Source organism: Neodiprion virginianus, chromosome 7 (genome assembly GCF_021901495.1).
Source record: "Neodiprion virginianus isolate iyNeoVirg1 chromosome 7, iyNeoVirg1.1, whole genome shotgun sequence".
NCBI lineage: Eukaryota > Metazoa > Arthropoda > Insecta > Hymenoptera > Diprionidae > Neodiprion > Neodiprion virginianus.
The window spans coordinates 10,944,525-10,957,081 of record NC_060883.1 but is presented as its reverse complement, the minus strand read 5'-3'; the positions used below and the strand labels follow the sequence as shown (position 1 = coordinate 10,957,081).

The 12,557-nt window shown below is 42.4% G+C and overlaps 1 protein-coding gene across 1 annotated transcript; it reads left to right on the top strand.

Moving 5' to 3' along the window:
* Positions 1 to 11,011: 11,011 nt before the first annotated feature.
* On the top strand, positions 11,012 to 12,211 carry LOC124309086 (uncharacterized). Its single transcript, XM_046772341.1, has one exon. The coding sequence runs from the start codon at positions 11,012 to 11,014 to the stop codon at positions 12,209 to 12,211; it is 1,200 nt and encodes a 399-aa protein (XP_046628297.1).
* Positions 12,212 to 12,557: the final 346 nt, after the last annotated feature.

Sequence of the window (12,557 nt, the reverse complement as noted above, 5' to 3'; positions counted from 1 at the left end):
TACTAAGGGCTTCGAGCGATACCTACCATATCGGCTAAATTCATATCTGGCGACAAAGTTCGAATCAGCAAATTCAAAAATGTCTTCGAGAAAGGTTACACTCTCAATTGGACGACTGAAATATTCACGATAAGTCGACTGAAAAATACTCATCCTGTGATGTACAAGCTTGAAGACTACCGAGATCAACCCATCGCTGGTGGTTTCTACGAACAAGAGCTCCTCAAGGTTGAACATCCGGATATCTATCTGGTGGAGAAGGTGCTCAAGAAGCGTGGAAGAAAAATATACGTTAAATAGTTAGGTTTTGACAATACACAAAACAGTTGGATAAACGAATCGGACATGTAACATTTGAATAAATGAATTTTTTTTGTAAAAAACGTATGTGCCTCTTAATTTCATACCCGACACATAACAAGTATGCACCCTTATTTTTTCAGACGATTGACAGACATATGCATCGTTGAACAATTTTTTATAATTCGCAGCGTTCTTATTCACCATCGTACATAATAATAAAATTTTATACATCATGGTACAGTTATAAGTTAAGTCCTACATAGATTACGATACGGTAATTACAAAGCTAAGACGCAGGCTTGTAACCCCACGGAAGCGTGTCAGTTGTGTTTTGAAACACGATCCGCTTGTCGTCATTCCAGTCCAGTGCCACTTTCGGCTGATCCACGGTGTATACCTCACGCTTTCGACTCAATATCAAATACTGATTTGTGGACAAATTTTCACGTTTCAACGCACATTCCAAATAATCGTTGGAAGTTATTTTTCTGAACGCTGATTCTTTAACACCTTTGGCACGTTTATTGTCTTTTCCATCTCCCAAGACTCAGAATGCGTACAATTTAGCTCGTAACCCTACAAATTCCAACATTATTTTCCCGTTATTCTCGTCTTTCATCAAGCCGAGAACTTTATTGTTTGCTCGAGGCATTCCATAAACGTTGTCAAGCGGATAATCAGACGTGTCGAATTTATGCAAGTCCTCCTTCATGTGTTCGTATATGTCGGGGACGGTAAAATTGTAAATCAAACTGTCGGTATACGTATACATTAATTTTGCTTGGTTGCCAAATTTCTGCTTAATATAATTATAATGAAAATCATAGATATATGTTTCAGACAGATCCAGGATGGGGAAACCTGCATACAATTGTTTATTCAATTTGACTTTCGTCTTACTCATTTAGACGATAATCATCTCTTTGTCGAAAACGGTGCAGCTGAGAAAATTAGGCTTAGCTATGGTAGCTCTAGCACCGTACCGTCCATCCTATTCGGTGATCAATCGAACGTCTCAGTACTTTCGCACGTTTTCCATTGTTTTGCCAGAAACTGCGTTGTTCAGATTTTTTTTGCAAATCAGTATTCAAATCTATATATTTTTTGAGCCACGGGGTTTGCCTGAATTTGAGAACTCTGTGAATTTTGAGTAATTTTAAGCCTAATTGTAAGCATTGTTTTAAAACGCTGTAGTGAACAACGTAATTTTTCTAGGAAAATAGCGTGAGTGTTAATTTTGGCTGTTTATTGTTCGAAATAGAGATACATAGTGCGCCGGACACGATGGTAAATCTTTGCGAGTTTCATGCAGTTCCGCAGGATATTCCAAATCTACCTCCAGCATGTAACCAAACTCCGCATCGTCCGAGATGGTAAGAACGTCTCATTGTCTGAAGTCTGATACCCATTCGAAGGAACTGTATGGCAGAGCAAAGCTCATAGCAGCACCGTACAAATTATTAACGTCAAAGTACATGAGATAAGATTCTTAGACCGCAGGATCGAATTCCTCTCCCATATATCTATTGTTGGCCTTTCTGTATCTGTTCGAACACTGTGACACATCACCTTGAATACCCTTTTCTATAAACATAACCGCGTCTCTGACGGTGAGAAGCTCGAGTTCGATGCCTGTACATTTTAACATTGCATCAAACGACAGACCGGGCGCTTTGTAGTAATGTAATAGGTCCAGTTTGTACGTCGTCCAACAATTCTGTCGAAAATTTTGAAAAACCTCAGCCTGGAAAAACACGTCCGTCTGTAAATACAAGTCCGAATACTCTCCCAAAATTTGAACGTTAAAAGTTTGCCATACGTCGCACGCGTGTGCGTAATCGTCGTCTGATATATTCCGGTCATTGAATTTTGAATAAAACTGTTCTTTGGCTGGTAAATGTTTCTCCTCGAGCTTCTCCCAACTGCCTATGTATTCGTACGGAAGACACCTTTCTTAGTTAATGACCGAAATTTGTTGAGGCTACTGCAGAATATACGTGTTATTGATCTTTGACAATCGTCCAGATATGATGATAATTTATCGAGGCTGCTAGGCATGAAACGGTACGAATCTACGAAACGGAACGTTACATCCGTTCCCTTGACGTATTTGGTGAAGGAAATGTACTTTTCTTCATCGACAGGTAATAGTTTAACAGTACCTTCGAATTACGTTGCCAGGGCTTTGATCAGAAAATGCAAATCGTAACCCGACAGATTGTAAAATATCACTGGGATAGTGTGCGAATGTCGGTAATTTAGATTACAGCTGCGGTGAGCAGCACCGCGGTACTTTCCCGTGAAATCACAGTGATCCCGATGTTTCACGTCTGTGGGTGTGGACGGTTTTTTACAAATATGACAGACCGCCGATAAATCAAATTCGTTGATCTGATTCAGATTCAGTGGTTCCATCGGTACAACAGTCTTGTAGTATCCCTCTAACGAATGTACCAATTCCTTCAACTCGTTCATAAACCATTGGATGCAAGTTTCTCCGCGATTAATTTTGATTTTTGAAAGCGAATCGTCGAACGCACAATGCAGATAGTAAGCTATACTATACGGTAGATGCTTCTGATAAATTGTTCCATTTTCCCCAAAACTTTTATGTGTGAGCTACAGTGAACATTCTAGACCTGCGTAAACGCAGAACAGAACGGTTTCTTCGTGTTGAAAATTTTTAAATTTGAGAATCTTGTCCTCTTCTGCTGGTAAGAAAACTTTGGTTCTGTTCGAATTCATGCAATCAACTCGGTGCTTCAACAAACACGTCTGATGTGAGCGTTCGGAAATTTGGGAACTTGTCAATCTCGACAAATTTCGAATCCATGCAAAATGATGTGTTACATTCTTTTCAATATTTCCCATACTATCATCGTTATCGTCGTTTTCAGACTCTTTTACTAAAATCCGGATTGTAGGCTCATCAGACTTGTTTCGACTCAAATAAATGGGTTTAATTTCACTGCGCTTTTGTTTTTCCGCACCATCTATACCGTAAACGTTAATTGGAAGTTTGTTAAGTTCCTCAAATTTTAGAATCTGGTCTAAAGACATTGGAAAATGCAAACAGTCGTATTGTAGCACTGAGTTGAAATGTGGATATGAAGTAATTTCATTGGGATTTTTGTTGTTGATCGGAAAGAGGGCTGCTGTGACCCACGAGAGGAAGCAATACGCGTCTCTGTTGCAGATGTTGACGACAGCCTTCTTATCTTGAATATCTTTGGGTAGTGGTGTGTATGTGAACACACCGCCTCGCAGTGGCACGTACTTGTCAATATTCACAGTCAAATTGATTATTTCAGTCAGCGACCAACCAGAGTCTCTCTCTTGAAAATCTTCCACCTTGGCCAACACTTTCTGCTTCACGTTTTCTTCGAACCACCCGTGTGTGTCAGCTGGCTGGAGGATGATCTGGTTTCTGGTGTTAAAATATTTCATTACGTTAACAATTCCAGGGTTTTTCGTTATATTGAATTCACAACACAAGACACAGTTTGCTTTTGAACTCCCACTTTTCGTAGCATTTTCTTCAGTCTTGCAACGACGAGGTGTTTCGCATCTTCCAAAAACCTGTTCAAATCTTCATGCCGTAGATTGATAATGGCTCCCGTTCGGATTCGGCTCTCGGAAGCTGTCTCCAAATCTTCCCACCGTACTCGATCGCTTCTTCGTCGGCTTCGTAATCCGTCACCCACTTTTTGAAATTGTTGAAATTTGACTGTCAACGATTTCAGAATCCCAATTGTGGTCAAAATTCTTGTCTTCTCCCCGATCGTTAAAGCGTTGTTGCGTAAGATTTTATTCAAAAGCCTGATATTTTGGGTTCCGAATCGAATCCATTTTGCAATCTCCGCCGGTGACGATTTTTCAGATAAAATCTTGAACGCCGTTTCCATAATTTGTATTAATTTCAAACACTTTTTGGAATCCATGTTTCTTCTTTTTTCGATCACGCACTTGACAAAGATAGAGTTGCGAAGCTTGCTCTAGAATAATCGCTCTACGCTAACACGGTCTCTCATATGGGTGAACACCGACGTGACTCACACACATTACCGAAAATTCGGGAACAACCGTATGCAATATTCTTCAACGAAAAAAATTCAAAGATATTACTCGAACGAACCTGCAGCGCGTGGAAGATAGGACGGCAGTTTTTGGAACTTGGCAAGGGAATTTCGCACGCCTAACGTAGAAGAGAGAGCTGTGAGAGTCAACTAATCGCTACAGTTATACATGGAACTGTGATAGGCTTAGTAGATATCGTTCTCCAGGAGCGTTACGGGGATGTTTTACTTTGCCCACGGTGTCTGTTTCACGGTTTCGAGGTCTACGCACTAGTGCAGCAGGACAGAGTGAGAAGGATATATCCTGCAAACGTAACCGACAAGTGTCAACCACTTTATGATTTGGTATTAGTTCAATCGTGAACCCAAAACATACGAAGAAGCTGTACGAAGAGTGGGGTGCTCCGTCCGTCTGATGAATTCATTAACAGTTGAGCTTGCAAACAGTCAAGGTGGGTGATTGAAATCAGTGCACTTATACAGTTTTTTTTACCTTGAGTGTACAAAAATTTTCGATTTTAGTTGAGTGAATGGAAATAATTTAACGGGTGCGCGTTTTTTTCCTCAGATTATTTTCAAGAACAAAAATGGAGTACGTGAACATTTTACTACATGTTCGGGTGCCTATAGAGTGGATATTCGAAATACCTTACGATTTCCTGGTACAATCAGTGAGGTTGGCAATGAGCGTGCACGTGGCGAACGGTTATGTCGATAACAACCCTCGAAATGACCTTATCGTTTACCAGGCGAGTGTGGCGGCCCACCTGGTACCTGAGGAAGAGGGGGATTTTCTGTTTCAAAAAATGTAAAAAAAATTTTTATTTAATTTCAGAACTTTTAGAACAAATTTAGTTTCCTTTACTTTCTTTTTAACAACGAAAACCTTGAAACTTTCGTGATACATACAAGTCTTACGTTTCTGAAATATCAATTCACAACTCTTAGAACAAATTTGATAAATACTTTTGTGTGCGTGAGTGATACATCATATCTCAAATATCCAAAATGATTGTATGTTTCAGAGAGCTGTGAACAACAGCATGCAATGATGTAGTAGCAGTAGTAGTAGTGGTGGTATATCTGGTCAATGTACAGCAAAAGAAATAAAAAAAAAGCTTTGTGAAAATGTTTATACAATTCTCTTAAACGTTATGAAACGTAGAATACTTAAAAACTTCTTTGAAAGTGTTTTTTTTTTTTTGTCAAATTTTTGAAATTTGTTCTTGATCACGTTCAGTAGTCGCACGCTCCATGCTGGTAAGAGGGAGACGCTGCACACGTTGTCCAGGTATGGTGTGCAAATTAGGCGAGAGTCGACGCATCTTTGAATTCGATTTGACCGTACTGGCCGTCCAGATACTGCAAGAGCAACCGCTCCTCCTCCATCACCCGCACCAATTCCTGGTATTGGTTAGCTCGAAACCCTCCATCGTTGCTTCGTGGTGTTCGAAGTATCATTTTCTTAGATTTTAAGACACAATTCTAGATGCAATTACAAGGCACAAAACGTACGTAGGATTGAAGGTATACAAGATGGTTAGGCGATAGATGACAAAATTTTAATAATTTCAATCTTTTTTCTCTTTTGTTTATTGAACGTAAGACATCCACGGGACACTGGATATTTGAATGTGATACTCAGATTATACGTATACGAATTCAAGTTCACCGTACGGTCCGCCAAGATAGCGTAGATGCAACCGTATCTCCTTACTGGCTGTCGTCACCTTCTGGAACAAATCATCATCTTTTTGGAGGGCCTTGGTCAGTCGGTTCGGTAGAAAAATCGTAAAAGAGTCCTCCGAGTCCAGAACGATTTTATCACCGAATTTCGTTTTAACCTGACGAACGCCACTGACTTGGTATTTGAAGTATACTTCGAGGTCCGAAAGCTTTTTCAGGGGCAGAAGTGTCTCCAGGCGAGCGACTTCTTTCAATTTTGAAAAGTCCATGATTGTTACTGTCGAGTTGTATGTGCTCAGAATCTTTTTTGAGTTGATTGAGGTCAGATCTGATTTTCAGCAGATGTTTTACTTCTCCGATATTCTTGATGAGCAGTTCTAGTCTTTTCTTCAATTCACGTTGTTGTTTTAAAGCACTTCTCATTTGCAAGGAGAAGATTTAGTTCTGCTTTATTTGGAGTTCTCTTCATGAGAGCTGAAGGTGCAAGACTGTCTTTCGGACCTGAATTTCAACCTTTTATAACCGTTTTCCTCCCACCAGGCACACAGAATCCTTCAAAAACTTCTAGAAGCTATCGAAATGATGTGTCTTCGATTGTACGTTAGAACCTTCCAGAATCCAACCTCGCACCGCAATCCGTTGTCCGCAGGCCGCTCGCCATCAAGTCGAAACTCGTCGGACGATTCCGAGAATTGTTTGTCTAAAATTCTTTCAAGGCCAGAGCGGGTCTTTCAGAATTCAACGTCGCACGGAAATTCTTTGACCGCATGCCGCTCACCGTCGAGTCGAAACTCGTCGGACGATTCCGAGAATTGTTCGTCTAAAATTCAACGTCGCACCGAAATCCTTTGACCGCATGCCGCTCACCGTCGAGTCGAAACACGTCGGACGAATTGTTTCTCAGTCTAGATCCGTTCAAGGCCGTAAGAATCTTCTCGAACCTTCTGGAAGCTCTCAAAACCTGACACACGCCAGGATTCCCGGTCGAACGTTCGAGGATCCACGGGGTCCGCTCGAACGCCTGAGGATTTACGGAGTGCGCTCGGTAATGCAGTTATCGATCCCGCTTGATGAGCATGATTTTCTTCAACAACAAAGAACACAACTTATCCCACAAGGGGTAACACCACTGCAATTTCAGGCATTTTTCACCGACGATCGTGGTCATTTGGAGGATTTTTTACCGACAATTATGGTCATTTGGGGGATTTTTTACCGACGATCATGGTCATTTGGGAGGCTTTCTTACCGCCGAACGGTCGGCAGAGCACGTTTTATCTTACGAGAGTCGGGGGTCACTTTCAAGGGTTTGCGTCCGGGATGCATGTATAGGCGGATTGGTCGGATTGGTCGGTAAAGAAGGTGTTTCTACGCAGAACCCCCCTTGTTATACTACTCAAGTTAATATCATGTACTGAGTTATATTCGTAAACGTAAACACATTAACGTAAACACACATACACGTAATGTTCCAAATGTGCCTGTAGCGACTGAACCCGAAACTTCTACATTATACACGGCACACGATTTAAAAACAAATTCGAATACAGGCTATGAGAGAAATTAATTACGTTGTATTCACGACGGCTAGGTGATCTAGTGGAGTAAGCCTGCGGCAAAGCATCCCTAGATACCGGGTTCGATTTCTGGCTCCATCGGTAATTTTTCTAGTCACCTGAAATAGTTTAATTTGCAATTTCTCTTATCAGTGCTGTCAGATTCTATTGTATTACCATCTGTAGGACTAAGAAATGATTGAATTCATCAATTGCTGTGCACTTACTGCTTCAGTTTGATTACCAAAATTGAGTTGTTTGTATTTTAATTCCAGAATCACACAAAGCCTTTGAGCGGGCAGTTCGGCTGGCCACCGCCGCTTTCAAAAACGATAGTGTGTGATATTTTAAAGTTGGACTACTAAAAGCGTATTTATATTCTAAATCACGGCCTGATTTTGATAACATTCTGTTAATACTTATTTATATTGGTGTATTTGGTGATTTTCCAAGATTTCAAAACCTCTCAAACATGAGGTTTCAAGATGATTTTGACGTGCTGAAAAAATATTCAAAATAGAAATCGGTTCATCATGGATGGGTTCCAAAATGAGCCGAATGGATATTCAAATATTTTTTCAAATTACCGATTTTAAGGTAGGTTTAAGTCATCATGAAAAATTAACGCTCAAGGGGGAATCTGAAAATGTTGAAATGGACGTTTCTGAGGTTGATAAATTATGTGAAAATTTGAGAAGCAAATCCTCAGCTAACACGGCTAGTTGTAGTTATGTTATCTTGAAATCACAAGCTATTCAACAGCAATTATATAACAAGAACTTAGACGCCATATCTTTCCATTGTTTTGAATTAGATTTATGCCACTGCGAGGAATAGCATTGCAGTCTCGTAATGTTGGCAGAATGAAATATATATTTGGCGTGAAATAACATCGATATAATCGTTACATTATGAATACTGTCATGATATACGTAACAATACACTCAATCATTTGTGTCACATTCATTAAAAAAAATTGGTGACTGTAATAAAACATCCAGGACGTAACATTAATATCTACACTTGTGGGCAATGAATCTGAGACCGCTAATTTTTCACACTAAACAGTTAAGTTGGTAGCACAAGAAACGTACAGCACCATAGTCGGCCGCGAAACAAACTCAATCTCAATAAACATAACATAACTCATGAGCGTCGAATCTAACCCTAGAATATCGCGGGGATAATGACTTGTTGGATTGACACGTCAATCGGTTAAAACTTAATTGTAGTTTTCAATGAATTACACAACTCTACATGAACATTTTTCGTCCGTTTCCTAAAATTTATTTTATGATTTTTCTTTGCATTATGCTCTAAAATAAAGGAAAAGTACCCATATACCATATAAAATTTGCTTTGGTAGTAGTTTTGATTATAATACATTCTTTTCAGTTATCGTAGAAATATTAAATAGTTCTGGTACACTGATAGAAACCGCAAAAAAAAAGGTTGGAATAGTTTTAAAGCAGACTTCCGTTTCCGTTTTAAATGTGAGTGGCAGGTGTGCGAAAGAGTGTGAGTGAAAAGGCGAGAATTTAGCAGGATAGCAAAGGTGAGGGGAAAAGGAAATAGGGCAGAGAAGGAGCGGGCAAGACATAGACGGGAGGTCGGGTGAAGGGAATAGGGAGGCAGTAATGGAAGGGAAGGGCAGGTGAAAACGAAAGAAGGGGTAGAGTTTTAAGGTTGGGCAGAAAGAGCAGGCGGACGGCAAAGATTCGGATGAGATAAGAACAGGCGGTGACATCTAGGGAGTAAGAAGGGGGATAGAGTAGAGACAGGTAGGCGGCGGATAGATAAGGTAGGGAGCGGTGACGGAGAGAAAGAATATGAGTAACGCGGGTGGCCAAAAAGAAGGAGCGAACAGGAAAGAGAAGGAGAAAAAGAAAGGTAGGCCGGGGGCAGTAGCAGCGTTAGGGAGGGATAGGAGGCATAGCCTGGGATCGACAGCGACGGTGCTAGACTTATGGAAGAGAAAGCGGGAGGAGAAAGGGAAAAAAGGGGAGGAGGATGTGACGAGATGTAGAAAAGAGAAGAAGTATTTGGGAAAAGCAGGAAAGTGCACCGGTCGCCGGAGGGTAAGACAGGTGAGGAAGGAAAGGCAGAGGGAGGGGGTATACAGGATATGCTAAGGTTAATTACGGAAGAGCTGAAGATAGGTCTAGAGGAGGTCAAAGGGCAGGGAAGGGGGATCAGGGAAGAAATGTAAAAGATTAAAGGCGAAATGACTAGAAGGGAAGAGCAGTGGGAAGTAGAGAGGGGGGAGATGAAGGAAATGATAAGGGATCTAGGTATAAGACTAGAAGAGGTAGAAGAGCGGAGAGGGGGGGGAGATGGAAAGGGTAAAGGAGAGGCTGATAGAATTAGAAAAGAAGAGTGCAGAAGGAGGGGAGAAAGGCAGGTACAGGGAAATGCGGAAGTGGCGCAGGTAACAATAGATAGATTAAAAGAGATGGAGTGGGCCATAGAGAGGAAAGAAAGGGGAGAAAGAAGGGGAAATGTAGTAGTGAGAGGAGCGAGACTAGAGAAGGGAAGAGAAAAGGAAGGGTTAAAAAAGATTTTGCAGCTGATAGGGGTAGAGGTCGAGGTAAAGGATATGTGGGAGGTAGGCGCAAAAAAGGGGGGGGGAAAGGGGATATGGATAGCAAGACTAGGAAATAGGGAGCAAAAGAGGCAGGTAATGGGAAGAAAAAGCCTCCTTAAAGGGAGGGAGGAGAGAATAGACGAGGATCTCACCTGGGCAGAGAGAAGAATGAAATGGAAGTTGAGGGAGGTAGCAGCTATTGAGAAGAGAAGGGGAAACAGAGTAAGAATAGGGTATGCAAAGATCTGGATAGAAGGGAAAATGTGGAAGTGGGATGAAATGGGAGAGGTACTCAGGGACGCTGCAGGGAGAGCGAGGGAAGAGGGGCAAAGGGAGGGGAGGGGAAAAGTAGGGGAAAGCGATAGGGAAAGGTCAGCAAGCGAGGAAAGACAAGAGGGAAGTATAGAAGCACAGGAAAGGGTACGTAGGGAAAGGCAGTCGGGGGAATGTGTAGTGGGGGTGGACAGAGGCAGGTGGGGAGGGGGGTAAGGAGGAGAGAGAGGGGAGTAGGCGAGACAGAAGGGGAGGGGTGGAAAGTAGCTTTTTGGAATGTGGCGGGGCTCGCGAGAAAGGATGAAGATTTCTGGAGGGGGCTAGGGGAGTGGGATGTAATATTTCTAATGGAGACATGGATAGAAAAGAAGGGATGGGAAAGGATTAGAAATAAGTTGCCAGTAGGGTATAAATGGGAAGTGCAGTATGCGGTTCGAAAAAATAGGAAGGGAAGAGCAATAGGCGGAATGCTGTCAGGGGTAAGAAGGGAGATAGTAAGTGGGGAGGGAGGGAGGGAAGAGGTAAAAGAGGGCATGATAGCAAGGAAAATAAGTGTAGGGGGGGAAAAATGGGTAGTAGTAGGAATATACGTAAATAGGGACCTAAAAGAGAAGATAGGGGAATTGAAGGAGCGGGCAGAAGAGATAGAGGGAGGGGTAAAAGTGCTAGTGGGGGGTGATTTTAATGCCAGGACAGGGCAGGAGGAGGGAGGATGCTGGGGCGAAGGAGAGGAGGAGAGTAGGAGTAGGAAATCAAAGGACAGGAAAATAATCTCGGAAGGTAGGCAGCTGGTGCAATTTTTAGATAAGACAGGATGGGCAATCATGAACGGGAACATAGAGGGGGATGAGGAGGGGGAATTCACGTATGTAGGAGGGGCGGGGGTGACGGTGATAGACTACGCTATAGGAGACATCGAGGGAAGGGATAGGGTCAAAAGGATAGAGATTGGGGATAGGGTTGACTCGGATCATCACCCGGTAATAGTGTGGTTGAGGGGGGCAGGGGCTAGGACAAGGAAGGGAAAAAGAGTAGGGGGAACTAGTAGAGGAGACTGGACGGAGGAGGGTAGGATGAGGTTTAGAACAGAAGTCAAATGGGAGGGGATAGGAGAAGTGGATGTAGGTAAAGAGATAGAGAAAAGAATAAGGGAGTTTAGACGAGCCTTGGATGTTGGAGGGAGGGGGAGGGAAGCGAAACAGGGATGTTGGGATGAGGAATCTAGGCGAAAAAAAGCGGAAGTTAGGCAGAGTCTGAGGAAATGGAGAAAGGGGGAGGGGGAAGGGGACGCGTATAGAAAGGGAAGAAGGGAATATAATAGGCTATGCGATGAGAGAAAAAAGAAAGAAAATGCGGGATTCATAAAAGAAGCAGCGAAAGCAAGGACAGAAAGCAAGGTATGGGAGATAGTTAATAGGGAAAGAAATATGTGGAAGAGGGTGAATGAAGAAATAGGAGATCAGGAGTGGAGGGAGTATTTCATGGGATTATTAGGCGGGGTAGAAAGCAAGGTAACAGAAGTCGGGGAGTCGGTAAATAGGAAGGGGGACGGGGAAGGGGAGCTGCAGAGGGAAGAGATTAAAAAGGTGATAGGAAAGCTGAGGGATGGAAAGGCACCAGGGGGGGATGGAATAGTTAGCGAGGTATGGAGGTATGGGGGGGAAGAAATGGAGCAGTGGATATGGAAAACATGTAACAAAGTTTTCGTGGGGGAGGGCTGGCCAGAGGATTGAAGGGAGGGATTGATAGCGCCGATAGTTAAGAAGGGGGAGGGGAAAAGGGTAGAAGAGTATAGGGGGGTGACTTTGATGCCAACTCTATATAAGGTGTATGCGATGGCATTAGCGGATAGGTTAGAAAGAGAGGTGGAGGAAAAGGGCTTGATACCGCAAAACCAAACGGGTTTCAGAAAAGGCATGGGTACAACTGACAATATATATGTACCGAATTATTTAATCAATAAGCAGGTGGGAAAGGATGAGGGAAAGATGGTGGCGTTTTTTGTGGACCTGAAAGGGGCTTTCCCTAATTCGTCCTTATCCTAATCGACTCCCATTTCCCATTCATCTCTCACTCTTT